Source organism: Vicia villosa, linkage group LG2 (assembly GCF_029867415.1).
Source record: "Vicia villosa cultivar HV-30 ecotype Madison, WI linkage group LG2, Vvil1.0, whole genome shotgun sequence".
NCBI classification, from domain to species: domain Eukaryota; kingdom Viridiplantae; phylum Streptophyta; class Magnoliopsida; order Fabales; family Fabaceae; genus Vicia; species Vicia villosa.
In genome coordinates, this window is record NC_081181.1 from 10630757 (window position 1) to 10654755 (window position 23999).

At 36.5% G+C, this 23999-nt stretch overlaps 1 protein-coding gene across 1 annotated transcript; it reads left to right on the forward strand.

The window, feature by feature from the left end:
• Positions 1-20084: 20084 nt before the first annotated feature.
• LOC131645852 (uncharacterized) lies at positions 20085-21068 on the forward strand. Its single transcript, XM_058916051.1, has 2 exons — positions 20085-20777; positions 20874-21068. The coding sequence occupies exons 1-2, from the start codon at positions 20127-20129 to the stop codon at positions 20946-20948; spliced, it is 726 nt and encodes a 241-aa protein (XP_058772034.1). The 5' UTR covers positions 20085-20126; the 3' UTR covers positions 20949-21068.
• Positions 21069-23999: the final 2931 nt, after the last annotated feature.

The window sequence follows — 23999 nt, forward strand, 5'->3', positions numbered from 1 at the left end:
AAAGGGAAGTAGCTATAGGAGTGGTTTTGCGAAAGATAGAACAACTTCGGAAGTGATGGATAACAAACCTCCAAGTCCTGTATATCGTGTTTGCGGGAAGTATATGAACTGTGAAGTAAATTATATTGGTGATATGAAGGTTGGTGAAAATGGAGCTTCTAAGATTATGAATGGTTTTGTGAAAGATGATGTAACTTTTATGGTGATGGATAATCTACTAATTCAGCCTGTGTCATTATCAACTATATCAAGTACTATTACTATACTTAATAATCTTAATGTCAAAGAGGTTGGTACCATGCAAGAAAAGATTGTTGAGATAGGCATGGATGAGGTAAAATATTTATTCTGTTTAACATAGTATACTCTTAATTCTATATAAAATGTCAAAACAAAATTGGTCATGTGTAGAAATTTCTGATTTGTGCTTTTCAAATTAATCCTTTTTTATAAAAAATTTCATAACTTGTTTGTATTGTTTTTTTAATAGGGAATGAAGTTGCTTGAGGCTTCTCTTCAATCCAAGATGGTTTTGACAAGTGTTTTTATCAAGAGCAGAAAGGATAAGTGATATGATTGATCTTTTATTTATCTTTTAAAATGTATGGAAGTTGAGAACATGAGATTATGGTTACTTTTGGTAGTTTATGAATTCTAAATTATTTTTCAATACTTTCTACTTCGGTCTGAGTGTTCAAGTTCAAGAACTACTTAGAAGTGATAACAACCTAGTATTAGAGAATAGAAAGGGTACTTAGAGTAAAATTAATATAATTGCAGTGTTTCACTTTTATAGAGCTAAACATTACTAACTAACTAGCAAAGAGTATTACAAAGTTTAAATTGATTTCAGCATCTTATTCTAACTCAACTTATTGTTTCTTCAACAATTGTATTTTAAATACAACTAACTTCATACATGTCACTACAAAACAAATGTTCGGTAATGACGTGATTTTCATGCCACAACGTGGAAAATCACGTCACAAACTATTGTTTGCGACGTGAACGTCTACGCCGCAGGGGAGTGCGTGGTAACTCAGTAGTGACATAAATTTCACGTCACTAATTTCTGACGTGAAAATCACGTCGCAACATCCTGCACATAAATCAATAATTTTTTAGTTGCAGCAGGCATGGCAGACAGAACACATAAAACGCAGGAATTTAGTGACGTGAATGTCATGTCAGAACTTTGAGACGTGAATCCCATGTCACTAAACAACTAATATTTTTTTTCGAAATTTATGTTTCCCATCACCATGTTGCGACGTGATCTACACGTCACAACATGAAATTAATTGTGCTACCTGACATAACCTGCACCTAGTCAAGTCAGGCCCATACCGTTTTCCCTCTTAAAGTGTTGCGACGTGATATAGATGTCACAGCGTAAAATTTGAAAATTTCCAATTTCCCACCATATGTACGTTACATATTTTTGAATTTTGAATTTTATTTTAGAGGTTGCGACGTGAGAATAACGTCACAATTTTTAAATAAAAAAAAAATAAACTCTGACTCCCCATGTGATAACGTTAGTTTCAGGTTTTAAAAACTAAAAATATACAGTGATGTGATTATCACGGCGCAACAACACTTTTTTTCCACATGGTAATCACGTCGCTGGGGAGCATATTTCTTGTAATGATTCATCCTTAATTATCTTCCTAGAAATGTCAGCCAATCGAGCTTTAGTTTAGGATTTCTGGACTTTCTGTCTTTCAAAATTGAATCTATCAGTAAGACTTAACATGCTACAAAATTAACCTGACTTTATTACCAATTTGTTCAAGTGTTTAAAAGTATCAAATTAGCAGCCAGAAGTTTGCTATGGTTATATGCTTCAGTCAATTTATGGTTGGGTGATCAAACTCTTCGCGAGCTATTTCTGGAATTGTTTGATATATCAACCATTAAAAACTGTGTCGCTGCGGATGTGTTGGTTTGGACTAATGGAGAGTTTGAGTGGGAGTTGGAGCGGCTGTTCAGCCGCGGTCTTGACACACAACCAGCAGCAGCGGATGTGCTGGTGTCCCCCAGCTGGGTTTGGATGCAAGCAGAGTTGGAAAAGGTGAGTTTAATTAAGAATGAGACCAATTGCTTTGTGTGGAGAACAAATACGGAAAATGAGTTTTCGGTAGCTAGCATTTCCAATATTGTTAATATTTCTTGTTGGTGCTTTTATTGGCTGATTGGCATCTATGTTTGGCTAAAACATAATAGCAGCAAAAATATAATACAATGTGTAGTCTTGCAAATTGGGAATAGGTTATAAATAGAAACCTTTGTAACCTAGTTTTAGTAAGCTAGCCGAGTATTGACAAGATATAGTTTTTAGGGTTAGCCGTGTAAGTGAACCACCCGGTTTGTGGGATGGTCACTGATTTGTGCCTCGAAGCCTGTAGGTAAGAGGTTTGTTTTACTCACTCAGAAGCTGTGAAGCAATGAGTGAAGTTTTGTTCTTGGAGAAAGCTTGTAAGCAACTTCAAGTTAACTTTGTATATGTGCTTAGAATATTGGTGAAAGGTTGTTGATGTAGTGGATGAGGTGTTGACTACTAGACATCATTGCTATGATTGAGAGTGGAATGGAGATATTCCATATCTAGGAAAAACCTAGGTAGAACGGTCATTGGGTAGTGATTAAGTGAGAAGTTGTAAACGGGGGAGTTTAGCTTTGAATTGATACTGCTAATAGTGGACTTCATCCCTGGCTTGGTAGCCCCCAGAGTAGGTATTGTTGTATACCGAACTGGATGAACAATTTTGTATGTTATTTATTTTCTGCACTATTATTTGTATTCTTATATTATCTGTTTTTATAATGTCGGATCAGATGTCATGACATCCATATATGACATTTGAGTTCTTCCTTACTAGAATTTCAATTGGTCTTAGAGCAGGCATCCTGTCTGTTTCCTGATGAGATCCATGAGGGATACGTTCTGGTTGTGGTGAAGGTAGAAGATTGTTTGAACAAGGAATATTCATATTGTATGGTCCCTTGAAGTGGAGGGTGGACCTATATGTGAAGGATTAGACCAACCTGACCTAGAGCTGTGATGCTGGAATAAAGGAGTGCTAAATCCAAAGACTTCATGCGGGAGTGAAGAATTTGAATTGAACTAATTCAACCGGTATCTATGGACAGAGAAGAAACGCATCAATACCTTCATGCGGGAGTGAAGATATTGATAAGGTAGCCTAAGAACCTATGTGGGTTTATCAGGTCAGGATCTTGGTTAGGTCTAGTCTGTTGCTTGGTGCAGAAGCAAGCATTGTGCAGGGTTGAGTTGCAGTCAATCCTTAGTTGTCATGCTTACAACTAATATCTAGAGTAAACATTCTGTGAATTTTGTTGAATTATGGCTATTTTCCGTTGCATAGCCTCTGTGCAACCCTAATTGTATAAGAAAGATTCTAGGGTTATTTATATTCAACAAAATGTATGGCATAACCTTACAGCTATAATTAAAGTGTCAAAGATACTTGAGAAATCTCTCAATTCCACTCAATATGGAATGGTTTATTAGAGTTGTTGAATATCAACTAATCAATGATATTCATAATCATCTGCAAGTGTGAACCTTGAAAAATTTCAAGGTTGGAGTATTCCTAGAAGGAGGAACAGATGTCCTACCGGATGTTAGGACATTAAGAATTGGTATGCAGCTACCAGCTGAAGAACAGATGTTCTGGTGCTAAACTAATGTAGTGTGAAAACATTGGTTTGGAACCTACTCCTAGTTTGGAAGAGGAGACATCTGATTATAAGTTGATCAGGACACGATTAACATGTGCTTCTACTCCAATTCTGTTAGAAGTAAAAAGCTCAGTACCAAAGAAAACTCATGAAGGTATTACTTTCTAATCCTTTATGTTTAAATCAAGATGAGCTTACATCTGGTATTTTCCTCTGATCTACGGAACCAGATATGTGTATTTTCATTCATAACCATAGAGCAGTTGTTGGAGCTGAATACTGTGTCTCAACCACAGTGAAATATGGTCAAGAATGTATACTGCCCTAGTAGTTATCCATAAAGGGTAGTGTTGTTTGGAATCAAGGAAGTCAGATGGCTCAGAAGAATCTGACTAATTCAGTGTTATGCTATAACTAAGTCTGTTCCAAAAACCTAAATGAGGGAATCTCCTCTATAGGTACAGACTATGGCATCCATCATCTCAAAATCAGAATGGAAGTCTGAAGTAAAAAGCTCAGTACCAAAGAAAACTCATCAAAGTATTCCTTTATGATCCTTTATGTTTAAATCAAGATGAGCTTACATCTGGTATTTTCCTCTAATCAATGGAACCAGATATGTGTATTTTCATTCATAACAATAGAGCAGTTGTTGGAGATGAATACTGTGTCTCAACCACAGTGAAATATGGTCAAGAATGTTTACTGCCCTAGTAGTTATCCAGAAAGGGTAGTGTTGTTTGGAATCAAGGAAGTCATATGGCTCAGAAGAATTTGACTAATTCAGTGTTATGCTATAACTAAGTCTGTTCCAAAAACCTAAATGAGGGAATCTTCTCTATAGGTACAGACTATGGCATCCATCATCTCAAAGTTAGAATGGAAGTCTGAAGAAAAGCATATTGGGATGTTGGCTATTGTATTCCTTGATATGTCTGGATATTGCTGATAATTGCATTATTCTGTTTCCACCCCAAGTGTTATGAATTAGATGTTAAAAATGTTAACCAAGAACCATGAAGGATGATGTCATATCAGATGTCACAACATCATCTCAAGATCTTCAGTTTCTTTATATTGTATCTGCTAAGAGAAGAGAGTACAAATGTGAAAAGGTAATCAGTCAGAATGACCTAGTGTGAGTAGCAAATTCTAACTAAATAACTGATAAGTACTTTGACAGGAGACTTAGTACTTATTGAATGTAGAACCTGGATGCAAGACTGAGAAGAAGAAACCAGTCAGGATGAACTAGTGTGAGTAGTAAATCTTACTGAGTAACTAATAATTACTTTGACGGGAGACTTAGTACCTATAAAATGAGAAGTCCTTCTAGTTATGTATTCAAGGACTAGTGTGAACCAAAACTCCGTGTTCATTATTATCTTCACAAATTAAGGAAGTGTGGCAAGAGTATCTGGTGAAGCATACTGACTCTGTTAAATATCTCGATGGGAGATGGATATTTACAATGTCTGTATGAAAAGCTCAGACGTGTATGTTGAAGATTGATTTATGGTTATACAATCATAGTTTCTTCTACTTCAAGTTGTAGAGTGTGGCAATCTGAATCTTGTGTAGCAAGTAAACTGAGGTTTCTAAACTTGGAAACTATGGAAAATTCCAAATGAAGGGAGCTTCAAGGGCGAACATAAAAGATGTCCTAAATTTGTATATCTCAGGGGGGGTAAGAAAGTACGAAGATCAAAAAAGACAATGTTATTCTGCTTCTAATCAAATGGAAAGTCCTTCAAAGACTAATCTTTAAGCTAGAAAAACAATGTCACACAAGATGTCAGAACATAACTCAAGTCATGTTTATTCTTAAAGACCAGCAAGGAATATTCTTTGCATTATCATCTGAATACATGCATTGATGGTGTGTATCACTTGTTCTGACTTAGTGCATGTTCCAACCTATGCATAAGTCCACCTGGTGCAGTTCCTCTTCAAATAACATCTCTTGATCGAGACTTTGGTTAAAGTCTAGGTATGTTGTTTAAATTGCTCAGGTTTCTAGAGTCTTTTCCGTTTTGTTTAAGTCTTGTTTGAGTCTCTCATGTTCTTCTTTCCGATATGAGGAAAGTCTAGAGTCTAGGTTATGGTTGTCAAATTGTGATAATCATAGGGTTTAAGGGTAGTGCTCAGACATTGTTAAGTCTGAGGTCATTCTTTACAGTTGTTTTGTAAAGAGTAGAGTCTTGTTTCGTGTCGCGAACACAAATTGTTTCTTGTGTTCCAAGTCATTCTATAGAGACGTGTTATCTTTATGGATAGTCAGAGTTTGTTTGAGTTTGGGTGTCAGACGAACTTATGTCTTGGGTGATGTCAACATCACAATGTGCTATTATCCTGGAAGAATGTCTAGGAATATGCATGCGAAGTTTGAAAAAGCGACATTATTGTCTAAAGTGGCAGCTCAGACATAATGTGGATTAGAATGGCCAGGTTCTGATCTGGATGTTAGTAATGTGTTCTGCCAATACATAATTACTTTCATAATGAAGACTTCACTTCGTGAATATGACTATGAAGACAAAAGTTCTATGATCTGATCAACACAGGTGAAGATAAAGGAGGATCCTCCCGGTTCAAAATAAAGGAGCATGCTAATCAATGTGTAAGATTGAGAAACATCATATCAATTTTTGAGAGACTCGTCATATAATACATGCATCATGACTTTGCATAAAGACTAACTGTACCTATTTCAGAATACAGGTACAAACAGATAAACAAAATCTCCAATCTTCAAAGATCTAATTCAGTTACTACAAACGGTACTGACACGGTCAACTCTCAAAGATCTAATTCTATCATCACGAACGGTGTAGACACGATCATCCTTCCAAGATCTAATTCAGTTACTATGAACGGTGCTGACACGGTTAATATTCCAAGATCTAATTCTATCATCACGAACGGTGTAGACACGATCATCTTTCCAAAATCTAATTCAGTTACTACGAACGGTGCTGACACGACCAACTCTCAAAGATCTAATTCTATCATCACGAACGGTGTAGACACGATCATCCTTACAAGATCTAATTCAGTTACTATGAACGGTGTTGACACGGTCAATATTCCAAGATCTAATTCTATCATCACGAACGGTGTAGACACGATCATCTTTCCAAAGTCTAATTCAGTTACTACGAACGGTGCTGACACGACCAACTCTCAAGGATCTAATTCTATCACCACGAACATTGTAGACACGATCATCTTTCCAAGATCTAATTTAGTTACTACGAACGGTGCTGACACAATCAACCTACAAGGATCTAATTCTATCATCACGAACGGTGTAGACACGATCATCTCTCTAAGATCTAATTTAGTTACTACAAATGGTGCTGACACGATCAACCTATAAGGATCTAATTCTATCACCACGAACGGTGTAGACACGGTCATCTTTCCAAGATCTAATTCAGTTACTACGAACGGTGTTGACACAATCAACCTTCCAAGATCTCATTTACCACGAACAATGATGACACGATCAATCTCCAACAAATACTTCTCAATACAAAGAATCCAGCCTAACGTACGACTCATCATGGGATACGACCTGACGTACGGTGTATTCTGACAACTATCAACACAGGGGACCTGGTCTAACATATGACCCATCTTTCAGCCTAACGCACGGCTTTCCAGACATTTATCAAATGCAAATTAGATCTGGTCTAACGTACAACCCATCCTTGAGCCTAACGTACGGATTTTCCAGACATTTAACAAATGCAAACTGGACCCAGTCTAGCGTATGACTCATCCTAAAAAGTATAGTCTAACGTACGGCTTACTTTGACACTTATCAATACAGTGGATTCAGTCTAACGTACAACTCATCCTAAGTATATCCTTCAAATACGATCTAACGTACGACGTATTCTGACTCTCAAGTCTATCAAGCTGGATGGCATCTTTAAGCCCATCTCAATCAAGTCTCTCAAACATCCGGATGGCATCTTTAAGCCCATCTCCGATAATACTCTTCCTGGATGGCATCTCTAAGCCCATCTCCTAAAAAGTCCCTGCATCATCAAGGGGAAATTTCTTGGTATTTTAGTGTTCAATCCTCTTCCACTTTCAGATTCTGACAGGCGCACAAGCCAATCTACATCCTCAAGTGTAAGAAGATTGAACAGGGGCAGCTGTCATACCCCAAAATTTGCCCATCATATTTCAAAATATTTCGACTCATATGCTCAAGACAATACAGGGATTGGGCACACGCACCTGGCTCCTAAGCAATCAACCCACAACTAGGGTTTTGATTCTCTCAAAGTAAAATCAAGTTCTAAAACCTCAAGTGGATCCCATGGCCTCTCATATGCTTCAAATGGCCCTCATGCCAAGTTTCAAGCTCTGATTGCTCAGTCAACTACTCAAATGGTCAATAGTCGACTATTTTGACCTAAAAGTCAATTATGGTCAAATCACAATCAAAACTCCCGATCTTTGGTCAACATCAATATTTTGAAGTTAAATTCATCATTTGATCGAAAGTTGATCATGATTCATCAAGGAAAGCTCTAAAATCAACAAAACTCAAAGTTTCTAAATTAGGGTTTTTGACCTAAAAGTCAATTGAACTTTGACCAGCCATAACTTTCACATGGAACATCATAAATTTCCCATCCAAAGCTCAATTTGAAGGAGATTGAATTCTATACAACTTTGTCTCTCACATGCCAAGGCTACAAATGCACCATTTAAGAGATATGATCCAAGACATTATAGGTCCTTTTAAAAGTCAACCAAAAGTCATCTTTTTCAAATGAAGTATACATGACCATGGAAGATTGAATTGAGATGAAACCAAAAGGAGGCTTTAAAGGACATCTTGAGCTTTCTTAAAAGGTCAAGAACACCTTCATAGGTTTAAAATTGAGAGAGATACGCATGGTCGAAGTTGAGCAATTTTAGAGAAAAATGCATGAAGCCAACATTTAGTAAACTTGATTTTTCTTCAAATGGGCCTCAATGTTTGAACTTACCACGTGATATTAAGCCCAAAAGGAGTCCATTGGCCATATAAATTTTATTTCATGATTTTTATTTTATTTACATTTGATTTTATTCATTTAAATTCAAATTAAATCAAATAAAAATCAAATTTTAATGAAATAAATTTTATTAAATCATTCACCAAATATTTAATCACTTCAATATCAATCATGGGAGCCATGGAATCATGGGAAGAGATTAAAAGAATAAAACCAAAATAGAAAGATTTTGTTGACATTTTTTTAATCAAATTTCTCCATCCAAATCCAGTGATTCTCTCCAAACTTGTAACCCTAAAATCATTCTCTATATATACTCATATTATTCAAGGCATAAGGAAAAAAAGAGAGCCAAGCATACAAGGGTTCACGAGTGGCAAAAAAATCAAAGAATAGGTGAGAATTGCATTCTTAGTTCCCGCAACTTTCATAGCAAGCCAGTCGTCCAGTCTTCTTCCTAAGGTTATACAAAGTGAGAATACACTCTTAATCAGGTCCCATAATACGCGAAGCCATGGTATCACGTTCATAAAAGTTTGTTCATGCGTTGAATTTTATATGTATGGTTGCGTTGTATTTTAAATGAAACTAATACTTTTCTTGAGTTCATAACATGTACCAGGGAAGATCTGAACCATTAGAGCGAAGCTCTAACGCATAAAACTCAAGATACCATTTTAGGGCATAAAGAAGGAACGTTTTTGTTCTACATGATAAAAGCTTCTTCAGCCCAATATAATCACACCATCGAATTCGTGGCGTCCTATTTGATAGATCTGGACACTTTCGTTCTTCCATTAACGTGTGTTATGAGCTTTTGTTTGTTTTCCAGAATTTCGCTATGAAAACCGCAGGTAAATATGCAGCTGAATCCGTGACTAAATCCGCAGGAGATGGGGAGAAGATGATGAACAGTTCCCGGAGACATTTTGACCGACTGCGTGGCAAGATTGTGCATCTTCATTGGCTGATTCAAATTTTCTTGTTCTCTCTCCATGTGTGCGAGGCCGTGATTGGCCAGTCAATGTTCGCCCACTCTCTCTCTCCGTGTTCTAGTGGTTCTCGCCTGGAGATGTGGACCCCAGTTTGACCCTTTTTGTATGAATTCACCAATCGAGTTTGTTCTCCTATTTTATTATTCGCTATTGTTATATTATCAACTGACTTTGGCAACACAATTGGCATAAGCGTTTATTGACGAGGGAAGGGACCTGAGTTCGAACCTGTCCACCAACATTATTTTTTAACAGGTTATCTATTTACGGATCCAGTGTGTCGCCCTCTACGCCTGTATGATGCAGCCTTACACCTCAGCCAATGGATCATCACTTTGTTGGATCCAACGCTTGTAAAGACTGCAGCACACCATAGACCTTCAAGAAGTCATCACATCAGATCCCCAACGCCCAGGTTTCTTTGTTATTTATTATTATTATTTTCTTTCTTTTCTTTTGGTTTTGCTTTTTTATTTAACCATTAAATATTACTTTTTTTCTAATTAACCATTAATTAATAAGTATAAAATTAACATTGGCAATGTTAGATTTTTAGGTTAGTTTTTTAATTAACGTAATTAGGATTGGTACATAATTTTTCTTAAATATTTAATTTAGTTTTAAATTAGGATTTAGCTTAAATAATAAAATCAATTCAGGTTTTCATTTAATCTCCTTAATCCCGACTTTTCCAACGCGATTCTCTCCTCACCCCATATTCTATGATTGACGCATGGTTGCTTATTTAATTTTTTAGATTTAATTATTTAATCTTAATTATTTAATTTCTGTCATTATTTAAATTATGCCTTTATTTTAATTATGATATTTATTTAATTATTTAATTTCCTTCATTTAAATTCTAGAAGGTGTATAGGTTGCTCATTCAATTTTTGATGTAATAGTAATTAGGACCTTTATACTTTCCGCGTTTTACTTTCCGCACACTATAACTGCTATTTGTATATATTAACTGCGTGGTTAGTGAATAGGGAGTGGCAAGAATAATAACTGGATGTAGCTCACTAATACAAGATAAATATAATCGAATACAATCACGTGATTGCTGCACACACCCACCTTTAGGGTAACTCCTCTCACTGTTGCCTTTCGATCAGAATAGTCAAGTCCCTTCGAGTGTAAGGACTCCTTAGCCTGTTGACTTTGATAAAATCATCATAGTCCCTCGGAATAAAAGATCATAGTCCCTTCGAGTTGCCTACGAATAAAATGATCTCGTCCCTCGATGTTGCCTCGATAAAAGATGATCGTCCATTCGAATGCTAAGGAGTCTTTACATGTTGCCTAAATGACTATTATATCCTTCCCTTAGACTACCTGCCCTCTTTATGGTAGGGATAGTCTTATGGCGAACGATACTCTCGATGACCCTTTCAAATCCAATGAAAGACTTCCTGCCCTCTCATGGTATGGATAGACCCTTTCGCCCGAAAGACTTAAAGGACATGAAAGATAAACCTAGGGTAGGTAGTTCTTAATTGCTTGCTCCATTCAAATCAAAATCAAATGCTTTTCACACCTCCTTTTCAAAACGATTTCCAAAAGGCTACGCTTATTTACAAGCTAAAGTCCTTATTCAAAAATCTTTTCAATTCACACACGACACTCTTTCAAACAATTTAAACAAACAAGTGAGCTAAGCAATTAAGAGCCCATGGATAACCATGGATACAAAGGGTTCTTACACCTTCCCTTTGTATAACCTACCCCCCGAACTCAAAGTCTTTTCAAAGGTCTTTCCTATTATTTTTGCCTTTCCTAATTGGATAAAATAAAAGTCGGTGGCGACTCTTGCTATCCGCAACATTTCTTTAAAGTCAGTTCACCGTATTACACAAGGTCTTCAAGATAATAAGTTTTATTTATGTATTTTAATTCAAAGTACAAAACATAACATAATGATAATAAAAAATTATTTATATTTATATAAATAGGCCAGCCTGGTAGGTTTAAAAGACTTTGTTTAGGGTCTAAGGCCTAGCCTTTTTAATTATATAGGCTTATAAAAAAGTCTAGACCTTCTCTATTTAAAAAAATGTGTGGCCAGGCCTGAGCCTATATAGGCTAGCTTATAAGCCCCTGTTATTGGCCTGAGAAATTTCCACCCCTAATTGTGTTTGTCGATGAATTCAATAATTTTGAAAACTAGAAAATAAAAATTTCAAAAACACATTCGAATTCTAAAATTTATGGGACGTTTTTTTGTCAAAATGAAAAGTTTATGATAGGTGTAAAATATTTTTAAAAAAATATGGTTTAATATCCCTTTTAATTTTGTATACTGACACTAGAGTCTATTTTGATCTCTTATCTTAAAAAACTATCATATATATTTCTTAATTGTTCAAACCGAACAACATTATTTCTTTTTATCTATTAGTGACGAATTTAACAATCAATTTTTTAATTTATTTATTGCTAATTAGAAACATACAATTTGAAGAATTAAAAGACTAATATGATTAATATGATTTTTTTAGTTAAGAAATTGAAATAAAATTTAAACATAGGATTGAAAAAGCGGAGACTCTAAAATGAACACGTAAAGAACTGCGCTATGGAGTGGAAGACAGCCAAGAGGAAGATTTTCCGGTCAGTCGGACCAAGGTGGGACAGTTTTCCGTTCAATGGAGGGCGCAAAGTAGGAGCTGATAAGGTGATTATTTCTATCTTTTTCTCTGTCTTTTCTGATAGAATCAGAGCTTCAGATATTTTCGATTTATTCAGGAGTCATGGAGAGGTGGTGGAGGTGGTAATTCCACCAAGAAAGAATAAGTTTGGGAAGAGGTATGGTTTTGCCCGTTTTGTGGATGTAGAGGACGCGAGAATTTTAGCGGTTCGGTTGGATAATATCTTGATTGATGCAAAGAAGATCCACGCTAACATCTCAAGATTTGAGAGAATGAGGGGTGTTGAGATGCTGGTGTTTAGGGGGGAAGGGAGGGTCGAAAGTATGGGGTTACATACGCTGCAGATTATAAGAGGGCGAGGACAGAGGTGTACGCTAACGTGGGTGTTTGTGAAGGAGGTTCCTTTGCGGATGTGGTCTAAAAGGAGAAGAAAGAATACTTTGCAGGGGGTTTACTATCTTTTAATTTCGTTTCCAATGAAGAAGTTAAGGCCAATCTTCAGAAGGCTTTTGTGGGAGTAGTTTGGTTTCCCGGCTCATCGTACAACATTCAATCTCACTTCGAGGTGGAAGGTGTTTTTTCTGTTAGAGCTACACATTTGGGTGCTAACTTGTGCTTGTTAGAGGATTTGGAAGATGGTTATATCAGTGATATGATTGGATAAGGTTCTACTTGGTAGAAACAGTGGTTTAAGAAGATTAGGCCATGGAAAATATCTGATATTGATAAGGAGAGGGTGATGTGGATTCAATTCTATGGAGTGGCATGCTACGCTTGGTATTTGGATTTTTTTGTGCCTTTGGCCAATTCGTTTGGGTCGTTCATTTATTTAGATGAAAACACAGCAAACAAAACTTGTATGGACATCGCTAGGTTGATGGTAAGGGTATCAACATCTTTCACTTTGGTTGAAAACTTGAAGGTGGCGATAGACTGAGAGGAATTTATATTGGTGTGCAGAGAGGATTCTTTTGGTCCTATGCGCATTACAAGAACAAGCGCTCTTTTGAAGAATAATCAGACGTATATTTCTAGTTCGGAGGACTCATGTGGAAATCTTGACGGAGACATGGAAGGGGAGGATTATGGTAAAAGAGACATGGATTTAACTGAAGGGTATTCCACGACGGGTTCAAGCGAAAGGGAGTCTAGGGCCAAGGCTAAGAAGAAGGGTAAAGTCTGTTCCCAACCTTTTCTTCAGACAGAGGTCAGATCAAGGCAGGCGGGTAGGTTGGAGACTCACGCTTCCTTTGATGAAGCGGTGGAACATGCTAAGAATATGGAGGATAGTAGAGAAAGAAGCATCGATATAAGCCAAACTTTACGTGTCAGCAAAGCTTATTATGGTAAAGGCGGTGCGTCTACATCAAGTGGTACAAAATTTTATGCTTTTGTTCCTTCAGGTGGGACCATATTATTGGGGTTACCAAGTAGAGGTGAGATATGGAAAAATAAAAAGAAGTTACTTTATTTTTAAAAAATAAATGCTTTTGTAGGGCCAGGAAAGAAGCCCAAGGTTAGGCCCAAAAGGTTGGAGAATAAAAAGGAGACACCTTTGTTAAGAGTTGGGGAACTTTCAAAGGGTCTCCTTCTGCTTTATCTGACCCCATCTCTCAATTCTTTGTTCCTACATGTTCAACAAGAGGGATAACAGAATTGCATCATGGAGAACAATCGGAGGAATCGGATCTCCTCAGATCTTATAACAGACATGTTGTTTCGTTACGTCATGGAGGGGGAATTGTTATGGAAATCAATTGGCAAATTAGGAGTGGTATCTTCGCAGCCTGACAGTTTGTTCAAAAAGAAGATTTAGGAATTGGAAGTTTCATCTATGGCGTCTAAGGAAGGAGGGGAGGAGCGACCAATATTTTCTCAATGATTATTGGCTCGTTCAACATTAGGGGGTTGTAGTTTTGTCAGGAGAAGGCGTATCCAACAGATTATTAGCAAAAGGGAAGGAGGACGTTTTCTTGTTACAGGAAACGAAAATGAAATTGTGTCCAGTTTCAGCTGCTAGAAGTTTTTGGAGAGAAAAGGGGGTTGATTTTTCTGTTTCTGATTCAGAGGGATAGTCAGGAGGTCTCATTATTCTGTGGAATTCTAGAACATTGGATGTTATTTGCAGCTTTAGGGGTGCATGGTATCTTGGTGTTAAAGTCAAGTGGAAAGAGAAAATGTATTATATTTGCAACGTGTATTCACCCTGCTCTTTAAATTTGAAAAGAGTATTGTGTATCAGCTTACTGGTTTTAAAGGATAGGTTCAAAGATGGCGAGTGGTTGATAGGTGGAGACTTCAATGCGGTAAAAAACGGTGGAGAGAGGAAAGGTAGGTCAGAAGTGGGAAATCATATGGAGTGGGAGGAATTCTCGGGATTCATAAACGATATAGGGTTGGTGGACGTGCCTTGCAAAGTCAAGAAATTTAGCTGGTTCGGTAGTGATGGTAGATCGAAAAGCCGTATTGATTGTTTTCTTGTTTCAAACAATATAGTGAGTTGGTGGGGAGAAGTGGGGCAACATATTGGTTTAAGGGACATATCCGATCATTGTCCCATGTGGCTTGTGGCGGATAAAGAGGATTGGGGACCGGAGCCTTTCAAATTTAATAACGAATGGTTTTAAAATAAGGAGTTCATAGGCTTTATTGAGAAGGAATGGAGGGAGATGGAAGTTTTCAGGCGCGGGGATTATGTCTTGAAGGAAAAAATGAGGCTTCTCAAAATTAGGCTAAGATGGTGGAATTTAAACGTTTTTAGCATCATCGATATGGAATTGGAAGAAGGCGTTATTAGAGAAATAAATGATATAGACAATCTTCCTTCGGATGTTGAAGAGGAGGCGGAAGAAATGAGAAAGGCATATCGGAATTTTTGGTTGAATCATAAAATTAGGGAGAACATGTTAATCCAAAAAGCGAGATTGAAGTGGCTCAATGATGGTGATGTAAATAGTAAGTTCTTTCACGCGGTAATGACGAAAGGTTTAAGGCGCAATTTCATTGGTCCTATTTCAACCTCGAGAGGACTTCTTATTTCGGTGGAGGGTGTAAAAGCTGCTTTCTTCGAGCATTTTAAGGATAAATTCAAGGAGACCGAAGGGCATAGGCCTGTTTTGGAAGGGGATGTTTTCAAAATCCTAGATGCGGAAGATAAAAATTCTCTTGAATTTCCATTTGAGGAAGGTGAGATTAAAGAAGCGATTTGGAGTTGCGATGGATCCAAGAGCCCAGGCCCGGACGAATACTCTATTCCTTTCTTTAAGAAGTGTTGGGAGATTATTAAGAAGGATGTCGTTTCTTGTTTTAAGGACTTTCGTTCCGGGGCTGTTATATCTAAATCAATAACTTCGTCTTTCTTGTCATTGATTCCTAAGGCTAATAACCCGTTAGACTTAGATGTCTATAGGACTATATGTTTGGTAGGATGTATTCATAATATTATTTCTAAAGCATTGGCCGGAAGGCTCAAAAAAGTAATTGGAAGCGTTATTTCTAAAAATCAAAGCGCTTTTGTTCCCGGGAAACAATTGTTGGACGGGGTTTTAGTGGCTAATGAGATGGTGGAATTTTCTATCAAGGAAAATAAACCTTGTTTACTTTTAAAGGTAGACTTTGAAAAAGCTTATGATAAGGTCAATTGGGATTTTCTTCAAAGTATGATGATAAGAAGGGGTTTGGAGAGAACTGCTTAAGATGGATGGATGCCTTGGTTTTTACTAGTAGTATGTCGGTGATGGTGAATAGGAGCCCTACTAAAGAGTTCATGGTGGAGAGGGGATTGAGGCAAGGCGATCTAATTTCTCCGTTTCTTTTTGTCATTGTTGCGGAAGGATTGAAGGGATTGGTTAATATAGCGATGGAAAATGGTGATTTCACGGGATTTGCTTTTAACGGAAGGACCTTTATAGATGTCCTTCAATTTGCGGATGATACGATTTTGGTTGGAAACAGTAGTTCGTCTCATCTTTGGGCTATGAAATCGGTTTTGAGAGCGTTTGAATTGATTTCGGGGTTAGGCATAAACTTCCACAAAAGCAAATTAATCGGAATAAACATTAGCAATAATTTCATGGAGGTGGCTACTAATTTCCTCGGGTGTAGGAGGGAAGGAAAAGAGTTCACGTTCTTAGGAATTCCGATCGGTAGCAATCCTAGAAGAATTTACACTTGGGACTCGTTGGTGAGGATAATTAAGAAAAGATTGGCAAGTTGGAAAGGAAGGTTTCTTAGTTTTGGAGGAAGACTTACACTTCTAAAGTCGGTCCTTGGTAGCTTAGAGATCTTTATGCTATCTTTTTACAAGGCACCTAAGAAAGTCATAAAGGACATTGTTAAAATTCAAAGTAACTTCTTGTGGGGGAGGATCGGAAGAAAAAAGGTGTATTCATTGGGCGAGGTGGGATGCGGTATGTCTTCCGATTGAGAAGGGAGGTTTGGGGGTTAGAAGGTGAAATTCTGGTATGACAGACTCAGGATGTCACTTACGATGTCAAGACATCTGATCTGTTATTAACTTAGCAAAGGAAGAACATAAAGATCCCCAATTTTAAATTACCCCTAAGAAGTAGTCCACGAGTACTGGGATCATATATGTTCAGTCAACATAACCAGGTAGTAACCTTTAATGGTTCTGTAAAGGAACAACTATCAAACCTGGACCTGATGTTATACACGATGTCACAACATCCATGACTGAACAAACAAAACATTGCAGAAGATAAATAACACATTTAATTGTTAACCCAATTCGCTTTAAACTACCTACTCTGGGGGCTACCAAGCCAAGAAGAAGATTTCACTATCAGTAGTACTATTTTATGTAAACAACCTCTGGTTTACCTAGTCACTACCCAATGCAACCTTTATCTTAGACATCCATACAAGACAAGAGAACCTCTGCTCACTCTCTAGTGATACGTAACTGTTACAACCCTGCAACAGCTATTTACACAATTAACGATGAACAATAACTTGATCTTTCTTCACAGCTTCAATCAAGAACATAATACTCAACTCTTACCTACAGGTTTCGAGTGAGAACAATCACTTCTATTACCTACAGGTTTTGAGAAGGACATGGCAGCCATCCCACAACCTGGGTGGTCTACCTATAGAAACCCTAATGACTACATCTTTTCTAAACAAGGTTTTCTATATCAAACTAGGTTACAAAGGTTTCTATTTATAACCTATTCCTAATTAGACTTGGGCTTACAAATCACAGCACTCCTTGCTGTTACAAATCAGCAGAAATCTTCTGCTACAATCAAGGTCTTTTAATCATAAGTTTCCTAATTTATCTCCTAAATTAGAAACTGCTGAATCTTCAATCTTCTGATCTAATTCTTCAATATTCTAACTTGATTCTTTAGACCTTTAAATCTGCGCCATATTGGATTATAAAATATTCCACGAATATTCTGTATCTGTTGAGTATCAGACTGAATCTTCATTCTATTTCTGCAGGCGCGATGTCATGAGTTGATGTCATGACATTCCATATAACATCTTGCTTGTACCTGTTTTGTTCTTTTATATTTGCAAGATTTATACATTGTATTACATTTTGCTGCTATTATGTTTTAGCCAAACATAGATGTCAATCAGCCAATAAAAGCACCAACAAAAGGGTCGAGGATTTTAATTTGGCGCTTTTATGCAAATGGAAGTGGAGAATTCTTAACCATCCCGATACAATGTAGTATGGGGTTTTGAAAGCTAGATACGGTGATGTTAATCTTACCGTGGTTCATGACGGAGATAAAGGCAATGGGTCGGTTACCAAGTCGCCTTGGTGGAACGATATTTTGTCTTTGGAGGTGGTTAGGCCTTTAGGCTTCTTCAACTCAACTTGTAAATTTACAGTGGGAAATGGTCTTATTCCTTCGTTTTGGCATTCCAATTGGACTCTTCGGGCATTCTTGGAGACCTCTTTCCACTGTTATATTATGAATCTTATTTGCAGGATGTTCTGGTGGCTCTAATGGGAGGTTGGCGTGACGGAACATGGGTGTGGGGGGATTTCAGCATTCCCCGAATCCGTCTGTTCAGCCCTGTTTCTGCCTCTGATACGCTGCTGCTACAGCAGGGTGCGACATCAACGCTTAATCAGCAAGGAGCTTCGGCCTGGAATGCTTTTCCACCAGTTTCGCGGCTGCTGCACCAGCAAGGTCCTTCGGACAATAGGGATATTGCAACAGAAATAAGACTGATGTTGCAAGAGTTGGACACTGTTAATCTGTATCCTTCCAAAACTGATGTGGCGCATTGGATGGTTAATGCGGAAGTTCTTTTCTAGGTTATAAGATGTTACCGTTTTATAAACGCAACAAATATTCCTTTTGGTCCCTCTGGTAATTATGATAAGGCACTTTCATATGTTTGGAAGATGGATGTTCCTATGAAGATTAAAGCTTTTGGATGGCGGTGTTTTATTAATATTTTACCGACGAGAGGAGCATTATCTTAGAGAGGTATTTTACCATATTCTAATTCTTCTTGTGTTTATTACTGTATGAATGAAGAAACTTAGGTCCATACGCTTTTGCTTTGCCCCAATGTGGATTTAGTTTGGAGGGATATAGCCGTGTGACTCGGTTTTGATAATTATAAAGGGAGGGATTTTAAGGAAATTTTTTTGAAATGGTGCGATTTCGGAAAGAAAGATAAAGTTAAAAAGGGAAAGGAGGGAGTGGTGTGGTTGGCGGTGTGTTGGTCTTTGTGGACGATTCGAACGGTATCATTTTTAGGGAAAATACGTGGAACATTTCCGATATAGTTTGGGGGGTGAAAGCTTTGGTTTGGCATTGGGCTTTTGTTGGGAAAATTACCCAACCCAATTGTAATTTTTACAAGTTTAGTAGGAACCCTATGTTTTATTTATCGTAAGATGCAATTGGCGTGTAATTTTTCTCTCGAGTTTTTGCTCGTGTTCTTTTGTAACAAGCTTTGAGAACTTAGGTTCTCTTATCAATATAATATAATCATTGCTTAAAAAAACCATTATTTCGCAAAAGATTTTTTTTTAGTAGAGAAATATTTGATTCAAAACAAATGGCTGAATTAGCCAAAGTTACAGAATTTAAACCAGGGTAACCACCCAATCAAGTTCTAGAACCATAGACTTTGCCAAGCATCACCAGAATTCAAACCATTTCATCTTTAAAGCAACAACGTCAACAAAAAAAAAAAAGTAATTTCATTGAACAATATTTTATTGTGATATTTAATTCAAAATGAAAATAATACTGTATTCAATTCAAAATATAATTTTTTGCTAAAGTGATATTTATCTGAAATGAATAAAGTATAAATGAGAGGATATATGTGATAGTGATCATTCAAAACTCAAAGTAGAAAACTGAACAGCTACCCCCACCCTCCTGCATGAAACACTGAACAGCTATGTAATTACTAGCTGTAACGGTTTGAATGATATCTCGGTTGAATACTATAGGCTTTCCACATTCCCAAGTTTTTGCTAATTAATGTTAAAATATTTGTTCAACTTTCTGCCTATAAATGAACACGCCACGGCCTTTATTCTTTGTACGTACGAGATTACAGTTTTTTCTTTTTTAAGTCCAAACCAAATACAGAAAAGTAAACTATTAGTATTGGCAGTTTGGCACAACATGTTCCAAAAGTTAAAGCTTATACATAAAAAAAGAAAAAGCTACAAAGACAAAAAACAAAGAAGCTACCACAAATCAACTCCAAAAAACCGGTTCTCTAAGAAATGTATCCCAAATATGGCATCTTCTTCTTCTGCCACAGCTAGAGTGACCCTCAAACTTCTTATTGACACCAAAAATCAAAAAGTTCTGTTCGCTGAAGCATCTAAAAATGTCATTGATTTTCTCTTCAACTTGCTCCGCTTACCTGTTGGAACAGTTGTGAAACTACTAACCAAGAACGGCATGGTTGGTAGCATAGGAAATCTCTACGACAGTGTTGAAAACATGAGCGAAAATTACATGCAACTTGGCCAAACAAAGGACGTTCTTTTGAATCCAAGAGCTCCCATAACTTCAACTGAAATCTCTGGCCTTCTTCCCGCAAATGATGCAGACTCTAACAATAATGTTGAATCTGGAGGGACATTTTTGTTTTACAAATGCCCAAGTAACTGTACTTTTGATGTCACATGTGATAGCACAACTCCTTGCTCTAAGTGCAAGCGAGCTATGAACAGTCTCACGCGCTATGTTGGAAAGAAAGTTGTTGATGACAATGTTTCTATTCAAAATGGTTTTGTGAAAGATGTTATAACGTTTATGGTGATGGATGATTTGGTCATTCAACCAATGTCAACAATATCTAGTATCACATTGCTTAACAAGTTTAATATCAGAGAGGTTGGTACATTGCAGGAGAAGGTTGTTGAGATGGGAATGGATGAGGTAAATTATGTGTATTATTCTTTTTTTTCTGTTTGTTAAATAGGTCATTACACTGTTTTTAGTTTTAACTGTTTGATTTTTTTTTAAATATAATAGGGAATCAAGTTGCTCAAAGCATCTCTTCAATCCAAAATGGTCTTGACAAGTGTGTTCCTCAAAAAAGAGATTTGATGAAGGATTAATTTGGCTTAAGGTTTTAGTTTGAATTTTAAATTTTTAAGAGGATATCAAGGCATTTATATATATTTCTGATTTCTGATTTTGCTTGATGTATTTCAAAGTTGTTTTGCTTGAATGATTATGATGGATTTATTATTGTCTCAAATATATTCTACTAATTATTGATCAATGTTATCTAACTGATATTACTAGCACTAACCAGGCTTTGTTAACTTTTGAGTTTTATTTTTAGAATTTTAATGACAAATAAAAAACCAAAATACAATAAAAGGAAAAACACCTTAACAACTAGAGAACTATCAAGTTCTATCAGAAAAAATAAAATATAAACCACATATCAACCCCTATTTTAAAACCAAAGAACCGTTATTGATTAAAATTGATGATGGTAGGGCTCTCTTGTCAATTAAAGTATGTGCGTAAGTTCAGAAATTTTATTTCAATTTTTTCTTTGTTTAAAATCAATAAATGAAAATAATTTTGTATTTCAATAATTTTTCTTACAGGTTATAGAAATTTAAAATTTTAAGAAAGTTAAACTTCTTAATTTTTTTTTGCAAATATTATTAAAGATTCATTGTTAAATTTTGTGTGTCAATTTTATTAAAACTTAAAGGTTTTTGGGTCAAATTTAAAATTATAAAAATTGTAATTATTTTAAAAATTTGAAAATTATCAAGCAGTAGTTTGCATATTTTAAATAATTTTAGTTTTCAATATCGATACTTGGAATGTTTTGGATATTGTTTGGGTGATAAAATATTTGGCGTGGAGATGGGCTCATATAGATAAAATTAAGCATCCCAATTGTGACTTTTATGAATTTACCAAAAATTCGTTGTTTTTTTTCCGTAGTGTGCAATTAATTGGTGTGTAATTTTTCTTTTTTGGTTGCAGTCAAACTCTTTATATTAGTCTGTTTGGAGAACTTGAGTTCTCTCTTTAATATACCATTGATTAAGAAAATTTCTTTAGCCACCTCCCTATGGGGGTCACCCCCAGCGAAAATCCCAAAATACCCCTGCTTCGGAAATGAACTTTCGAAGCGCTTTTTTTTTTAAAAAATTTCCATAATTCGGAAGTGCATCTCCGAAAACACCTCATGGGGGGGGGTGTCTTCGGAGATGAACTTCCGAAAACACCTCATGGGGGTGAATTTGGAAATGAACTTCCGAATTATGGAGAAACTGTGTTTTTTTTTATGTTTTTTCTTAAACTGTCTCGCATTTTAATTAAACGCAAACGCCAAATAAAAATAAGCAACAGATAAACTGAAAATACTAAGATGATAAATCCAATCCAAAAACACTGTGCGAAAGATACAATCCGAAATCAAAACAAAACAAAACAAAACACGTCAAACAAAACAAAAACACGTTATTCTGCCCGACGAGCGTTACAAAATACACATCAAACAAAACAAAAACACGTTATTCTGCCCGACGAGCGAACTCCTCCAAATGAAGATAATTATACCAATCCTCATCCCACTCAGTCTCAGAACCATCAGCGTTGATCATGACTCTCACGCCTGAAGACTGAGCCTGCACGTCCGAGCCATGGAACCCCAGGGGACGAGAAGCAGAACCAGTCAAAACCTTCTTCTTCTCCTTCACCTCCTTCACCTCCTTCACTCCGCGAGAGCACGAGGTTGAAGAACCCTTTCTTCCCTTAGCGCCACCCATTCCTGCGTAAAAATGAAGAAAGAAAGGTCCATGAGACCTCCTTTTATAAAAGAAGAAAGGGGACAAAAACGTTTAGGAAACAGACAAGTCATTAAAGAACAAAGACGTTGGAAACCAGCGACACGCCGTCAAAGAAGTCAGAACGCATGCACACAAACTTCAAAGAAACAGGCACAATAAACAAAGGCGTTAAAAATAAAGTACTTGCAAATTAAAACGGACACTCCCTACCCTCTCTAGCCGACGCAGTCTGGGTCTCCCTACCCTGTCTGATGCGTGCTGATTGGTTGTCTGACATGTTCCTGTAAACAATTGAAATCGATTAATATGCGAGACAAAATAAAAAAACTAAAAAATTTGAACTTCTGATACAATTCGGAAGTTCATTTCCGAAAACTGGGATGGAGGTGTTTTCGGAAATGAACTTCCGAAACACCCCTGCGATGGAGTTTTCTGCAACTTCCATGGCAGACCCCAAAATCAAACATAAAACCAATTCAAAAAGCTTCTAAACAACCTAAATACTACTAACAACCAGTCCATATATCATTTATGCAATTGAAACCCTAAATAACATGCATTTGAATAATGAATCTAACAAATTTAAAACTTACAAATTGAGTGATTTGTGGGCTTTTGAATGTTGTATAGCAATGTGATTGGAGCCTTGATGCAGCCTTGGAAGTGTGTTTGCACAAATTTTCGCCTTTGCTTGTTTTTGATTTGAGTTAGGGTAAATGAATGGGGGAGGGGGAGTGTTTTGATAAATCTGCATAACGCGCAGCATTTCGGAAATGAACTTCCGAAATACTGTTTTCGGAAATGAACTTCCGAAATAAGACAATTTTTTCAAGAAAAAAGGCGTTTTCAGAGATGCATCTCCGAAAACACCTTTTTCTTGCATTTTCGGAAATGCATTTCCGAAGTCAGGGGTAGTATGGGGTTTTCACCAGAGGTGGACTAGAAGGTAGGGAGGTTGGCAAAGAAATTTTCTTGATTAACAGTTAAAAAAAACTAACAGAAGAATTTGAAAGACTAATAATTATCCAATTTCACATTTTAAACCAATAGAGTGAAAAGGGAATTTTAAATTTTTTTTTTATTTGTCAATTGAAATTACTTAAATTTAAGTTAAATAAGATATTTCATAGATTTGTTTTTTTTTTTTAGAAAACAAGATAATATGAGAACTAAGGGTTCTCCAACCCGATTACAAAAAGAACGGAAATTTCCGCCAAAAGAAAAAAATTACAAATCAATTACATTACGAGAGATAATACAAAGGATCCATACTAAATTCGTAGAAAGAGTAATTGGGGTGTATAATTTTCCCGCGATAAAACCATCTCCATATTAA